Source organism: Octodon degus, unplaced genomic scaffold, assembly GCF_000260255.1.
Source record: "Octodon degus isolate 3935 unplaced genomic scaffold, OctDeg1.0 scaffold00130, whole genome shotgun sequence".
Taxonomy (NCBI): Eukaryota; Metazoa; Chordata; class Mammalia; order Rodentia; family Octodontidae; genus Octodon; species Octodon degus.
The window spans coordinates 4,320,364-4,327,336 of NW_004524706.1; the positions used below are offsets into that span (position 1 = coordinate 4,320,364).

The following is a 6,973-nucleotide window of genomic DNA, read 5'->3' on the forward strand; positions in this document are numbered from 1 at the left end:
GCCCTCAATGTGCTTTTTCTATACTTGCTTGCATTTTTGCTTTAATGTCTTCTACAGAACTAGGTCCTTTTGGTGTTTTAGGAGTCTTTTCCTGTTTCTTGAAGGATTTCTGCTCTTTTGATCTTGGTGTTGACGGTTTTGAGTCTTTTCCATTCTGGTTTGATTTCTGTGCATTTTTGGCTGGAGTATCTTGTATTGATTTCTTCACTGGAGCTTTCTCTTCAGTTTCTTCATCAAAACCATCATCCTCCCTCATCCTCATCCTCATTGTCCTTGTCGTCTTCAGCAGCAGCGAGTTTTACTTTTTTCTGTGGAAACTTGCTGCCACCTCTAGGGGCAGATTGCTTTCCAGATATACTTAGGAGTTTTACATGTTCTTCCTCTTCTGACTCTGCATCTTCTTCCACAGCTACTAAATGCTGTCCACTAATATGCACAGGCCCTGAACCACACTTCAACCTTAAGACAACAGGTGGTGTAATTTCAAAGCCTCCAAGGGAAATCGTTGGCTGTACAGACATTTTCAAAGTTTCCAGTGTTACTTTAGTTGGACTGCCTTCATAATTCATAGGCTCTGCCTCAGCAATGTGTCATTCATCCTTTGCACCAGCCCCTGAACTGACTGTTCTTAATGACAATGGGTGCTCATTTTCATCGTTATCCACCTTAAAGTGGTAATCTTTGTCTGCCTTTAGGTTTTCTTTCTTTTTTTTTTTTTGTTCAGGGTCTCACTACATAGCCCACATTAGTAGCGATCCTCCTGATTTCTGCCTCCCAAGTTCTGGGATTACAGGCGCGCGCCCCGGACTTCTTTGTCTGCCTTTAGTTCACAACCAGAGAGATAGTTCTGGGGCCTCAGGGGGCTCACATCCATATCCATTGAATCTCCATGGAGTGTTGGTGTGCACAGAGGTGGGAGAGAACGTGGACGGAAATGAATGAGTCCTGCTCCACAGAACAGACATGCAGGACAGAATCACGCCAGGGTGGTGGGTCTTTATGATTTTAAAAAAATATATATATATAATGGAGAAACTTGAAAATAAATTATTCATTGAATTCACTAAAGTACATAATAGACTAAGATGTTATTTATTTTTTGTTTTTGATACAAGGTCTCACGTCATAGTTCACAGTTATGATCCTCCTGTCTCAGCCTCCCCAATGCTGGGATTACAGGCATGTGCCACTATGCCCAGTTTTGGGGGTCAGAATGGCGGGTCTGGGTTTTTTTCCTTTTTTTTTTTTTTTTTTTTTGCGGAACCGGGGATTGAACTCAGGCCCTTGCGCTTGCCAGGGAAGCACTTATTCCACTGAGCCATCTCCCCGGCCCCAGGTCTGGGGTTAAGCGGCTGGCACAGCATGTGGTGCTGGGGATCGAAGCCAGGTCCTTGTACTTGCTAGGAAGGCACTTAAGAGTGCTAAGCTATCTCCCCATCCCTCTCCATAATTTCTTATTTCTGTTCTATGACCTTATCCTATTTATTCATGTTCTCTTGGTGGCTGTGACAGTTTCCCTGACATTCTTGTTTTTAGTGACTTTGACGGTTTTGAATACCAATCGGGTATTCTGTAGCATAGCAATGACTTTTAAAAATTGTTATTTTTATTAGTATGTTTGCATAACATGATGATTAAATTTGCTGGCCAATGACATCTGTTGAATGTTTTCCCACGGTTAGCTGGGCCGTGGGTGCTGGTGAGGAAGTGCCACTCTTAGCATGTCACTGCTGCTGTGGCCCTTGACCACCTGACTGCCAGCTAGCTCCGGAATAAAGCCAACAGTTTTCTTTCCTCTTCCTATTCCATATTATTTCCAAGAGAAGTCCTGAAGTGCACCTTCCACTTAATAAGTGGAAGTTACCTGCTCTTTCCGAGGGGAGAGTATGTCTATAAATTATTTGGACGTTCTTCGGATCAGATTTGTCTGTCTTGCTGTTATGACTTAAATAAGAGGTACTTCTCAAAAACTTAAATGTCGAGGGCCTGATTCCCATGTATCAAGTTTGGAGGTGGGGGCCCAGAAAGGCGACTGGATGACGTAGGTGTGGGCCACATCGGGGTCTAACCCACTAAGGAGTTTATAGCTGAGTGGAAGCTGGAGGAAGCAGGCCCTCCGGGGGCCGCAGCAGGGCCAGCCTCAGCTCGCTTCCCCCTCCCTGGGCCTTTTCCTGCTCCCTCTCCACTGCTTGCAGCTGTCCTGCACCTGCCCTTCTACCACGATATTCCCCGCCTCACCGAAAGCTGTCATCAAGCCGGCCAACCATGGACTGCAGCCCCTAAAAATTCGAGCTGAAAGAAACCTTTAATGCTTTAAGTTGCTCAGGTTGGGTGTTTCATCAGCATAAAGCTAACATACTTGCCATTTGTTTGTATGGAGTCAGCATTCCTTTTCTTTTGAGACAGTATCTTGCTGTGTATTGCAGGCTGGCCTTAAACTCATGGTGATCCCCTGAGTTTAGCTTCCCTGTAAATTAATCCCTGGGGATTACAGGTGTGCACCACCATGCCTGCTTGGAATTAGTATTTTAGAAATCAGAATGCCAAAATACTAAAATTAGTATTTTAGAAATTAAATCAATAATTTGTTTACTGAAGAAACAGACAGGGGCCTGGGGAGATGGCTCAGTGGAATAAGTGCTTCCCTGGCAAGTGCAAGGGCCTGAGTTCAATCCCCGGTTCCGCAAAAAAAAAAAAAAAAAAAAAAAAAAAGAAACAGACATGTTTACATTATAAATAGTGAATATTTTTAAATTTGTATTTAAAAATTCCTGCTTTCTTCATTGCAGAGATGACATCTGTTAGAAACAAGACAGAACTAAAGTTCTGAGGGTTGAGTATATTGGGGTAGGCATACTGTACTCATAACTATGGACATGAAAACCAGTATTCTCTTTGGGTAGGCAAAGTGACGTAAGCAAGAGTTAACAGTGTGGATTCTTATTGAGGTCTCTCCCAACGCTACAACTCAACAACCCCTGCTAGTATTTCCAAGTCCCTGTTTTCTGCAAGGCACCAATGCATACATCATTCCATGACCCCCACCCACGATCAGGCACATGAGAGGTACCAGAGGTGCAGCTAGGCCGACAGAGCAGCTGTCTGCTCACCTTGTCCATACTGGCCTGGTTCAGTCTCATGATGGAGGCGTGAGCCAGGCGGTCGTAGACGGTCCTCAGGGCCTTCTTGGAGTAGAGCTCTTGGGGCTTGAACAGCTCCTCCATAAACTTTCTGTTGAACATGGTTGAAATGATGTCATTCAGAACTGTGGAGACAGAAGAGAATCTTGCTAAAAAAGGAAGGTACCCAGGGAGCTTCATGCAGAAATGCTCTAGGGGTGAAAACGGGACTCATAGCAGGGCAGAGCCAAACGTGGTATTGTGTGCTTGGTAAGATCAGCTTCTGGGGAGAATCCCCCTGGGCGGGCAGGCATTGGGGGTTGCGGCAGGAAGCAGCTCTCCAGAGTGCTTTGGACTGCACTTCCCAGCTAGCGGCTAGGATGACAATGTGACAATGTGCAAACAGGTGTGTGGTTGTGCTTCAGAGGTGACAGGTCACTTCTATATATGTTATCTCACTTGATAATGAGGGAAGTATTTCTTTTTCCTCAAAAGAGATTCCTGTAAGTCCTTTAGTTTAAATCTCTTAAAATGAGAAAGAACACACACTTTAAAAAAAAAAGTGTAAATATTATTTTTTGATTAAATTAAATTTCATGGGCTAGGAATAGTGGTGCTCGTTTGTAATCCCAGCACTCAGGAGGCTGAGGCAGGAGGATTGCTATGAGTTTGAGGCCAGCATAGGCTATAAAGTGAGTTCAAGGCCAGCCTGAACTGCTTAGTGAAAAACTGGTTTAAAAAGACAAACACAAAAACAAAACAAAAACCACCACCACCAAACAAATTTCACATAAAATTAAATTTCATAAAAAGTGAAACAAATAATGATTTATTAACTTTTTTTTTCAAAAACACTTTTAGGGGGCCAGGAGATGGCTCAGTAGAATAAGCGCTTCCCTGGCAAGTGTAAGCGCCTGAGTTCAATCCCCAGTTCTGCCAAAAACAAAACAAAAAACCCAAACCCCCTCCAAAAAAACCACTTTTAGGGGCCTGGCCTTAGCTCAGTTGTTTAAGTGGCTGCTTCCACAATGCTGTCAGCCTCAGGTTGCTGTAGTTCGATCCCCACAACACTAGAGCCAGCCAAACCACCCCTGAGGGCATTCGGAGCAAAAAAAAAAAAAAAAAAACCACTTTTAGGAAAAAGATATGGCTATCCACTGGCTAGAGATGATACAAGACATGTATTTTGTACAGTGCCATTTTATAGTACCTTTGATTCTACATTTGGTCTGTAATATTGCTTTTATACCATAGTACTACAACTATATTTTACATTGTTCTGATCTTTTGTCTTTTTTTTGGTGGAACTGAGGATTGAACTCAGGCCCTTGCGCTTGCCAGGAAAGCGCTTATTCTACTGAGCCATCTCCCCAGCCCTATATTGTTCTAATGGAAATTTCCACTGGGTGAGAAGACAAGGGGTGTGCAAAGCAAAGGGTCTATAATCTCAAATCTCAGCACTTCTGAATTAAGGAAATGCTCTTGTATGAGGGACAGGAACAAGTATGAGGAACAGGAACAAGTATGGCTGACACAGATTATTTTTAATTAAGCCAATTACTCTGGCCAGAAGGTGAGAGTATGTTAATGTCACGAGCATAAGTTTAGAGCAATTACAATTTGGAAAAAAAAAAAAAAAAGGTCATTTACTTTCTTTCTTTCTTTTAGGAACCGGGGATTGAACTCAGGCCCTTGTGCTTGCTAGGCAAGTGCTCATTCTGCTGAACTATCTCCCTGACCCTAGTGATTATTTCTCAAGGACACAGACTCCTCAATCTCTTGCCAGGCCCAAAGGACAGGTTAGGTGATGGGCTGTGGCTTCAGGCTCTCTTGATCTGTGAGAAGCCAGCAGCAAGACCTGAGGGCGCAAGCTGGCAAATGAAAGCATCTGGAGGCACTTAGGGGTGCCACTGGGGACACAAACTAACCATGATTCCTGATGCTTGTGTTGAGCTCACCTTGATCCCATTACTCAGATGGGAAAAATTAAACCCATGACGAACAGGGCATCCTTGGCATGGGTCAATTTCCACATGTCATGGGTCAATTTCCTGCCTGTCACATGTACTAATGCTCTCTGTGGGGAGTCACAGCAGCCTTCTGGGTTTGCCTCAGGCTTGGGCCTTTTCCTTGGACTGAAGTAAGCGAGCCCCTGCAATAACTGGGTCTTCTAACTTTTCTTATCATGTACATAAAATGCACAATCTGCAAGGAAATGGGTACAACTTCAAAGTCACACATATGAGCTCAGAACAGAGGGAGGATTTAGTGAAAGCATCCCAGGGCCAGACTGGGTTAATGTTACAAAGGGCCTGTCCTTCCTCTAGGGTGTTGAGCCAATGTCAGAATCTAGGAGAGGTGCTTGGCCCCAGCTACATCAGTCTCAAAAGAAAAAAGCCCCTGAGGTGATTGTTAGCTACTCCCCCAAAGTAAAAAGCAAGAGGAAGCCTCCTGTGGAAAGTTACAGGCTCTGTGCCACCCCAGGGCCCTTGCCTGAGACCTGCAGAAGGGTCACGCGCATCACGTGCCAGGAGTAGGGACAGCAGCATGTACACAAGGCCCCCAAAGAGGGTGGCTTCTTGGGGTCCTGCTCATGTGTCACTCTTTGGAAGGGATGTGTGGGCACAGGGTCTTCCTCTCAGCATGTGTCACCCAGCAACTGGCTGAGGCAGGGCGACTGTGTACCAAAGAGGAAGGGACTTTTCCCTGGTTCATCAGAAGTCAGGAACCAGGCTCTCAGAGGATCATGCTTCTGGTCCTGGGATCAAATGATGTAATCAGTTTCTGCTCCTTAATTTTGAGCACTTCATTAAAATAAACTCCAGGGACTCAATTATGCTTAGGCAAAGTCCTCCAAATCAACATTAAACACCTCTAATTCTGCCATGCATTGTGGGTTGGACCAAATATTGCTCAAGAGAAGTGTCAAAAGATGGCTGTGGGCTGGTGAGAGAGCTCAGCAGATTGAGCACCTGCTAGGGCAAGTGCAGGGACCGGGCTTTGAACCCTGGCACCATTTGCTGCACTGGCCCTGCCCCTGGGTGCACTAAACCAGCCACCAAGACCACGTGTGGTGGCACACTCCTGTAATCCCAGTGCTGGGGAGGCTGAAAACAGGAGGATGAGTCTGAGCTGCACAGTGAGACCCTGTACCAAATACATTAAAAAAATGGTTGTGAAATATAATAAAAGGGTATCAAGCACCTCATTTGGGCTTCTCTTTGAACCTAGTCTGATGAAATACTTATCTTGAGGGCCAGGGAGATAGCTCAGTAGAATAAATGCTTGCCTGACAAGCACAGGGTCCTGAGTTCAATCCCTGGTACCGCAAAAAAAAGAAAAAAAAAAAAAAAAAAAAAAAAAAAAAAAAAAAAAGACTTATCTTGATGAAAGCAATTGAGTTTTTACCAAGTACCTCTGTTCTAGTTTCTCTTGTTTATGAGAATATGCAATTTGGTGCCAAGGCTAAAAAAGAGAAGTTAGGAAAATCTACTGGATCTTTATTCTGTGATTGTTATCCTTACCGAGTTCCAGGCACTTGGCTAGAACTTTACATGCATTATCACACCTAAACCCCACAATTCTGAATTGTTATCTTTTTTTTACTGGGAAAGAAAACTGAGAGCTTAAACTTAAGAGAGTTTAAAATTCAAGGTCAGGGCCGGCCAAATAGCTCAGAGGATTAATGTACCTGCAAGCAGGTGCAGGGGCTGGGGGTTCAACTGAGACTGGGTATGGTGGCACATGCCTGTAATACCAGCTCTTGGGAGGCTGTAAACAGGCAGATCACTGTGAGTCTGATCTAGTAGTGAGACCCTGAACACCCTGTAGACACTTCCCTAAAATACAAAAAA

General features: G+C 44.3%; 1 protein-coding gene and 1 pseudogene across 2 annotated transcripts in view; both read right to left on the reverse strand.

Annotated features, from left to right (window-relative positions):
- The window catches only part of Oscp1 (organic solute carrier partner 1), a 38,769-nt gene that overhangs the window by 24,981 nt on the left and 6,815 nt on the right, over positions 1-6,973 (reverse strand). For both annotated transcript variants that reach the window (XM_004641029.2, XM_023701130.1), the window contains exon 2: positions 3,111-3,265. In XM_004641029.2, the coding sequence (XP_004641086.1) occupies positions 3,111-3,265 (155 nt within the window). The remainder of the gene's footprint in view (positions 1-3,110; positions 3,266-6,973) is intronic.
- On the reverse strand, positions 5-2,251 carry LOC105743510 (annotated as a pseudogene).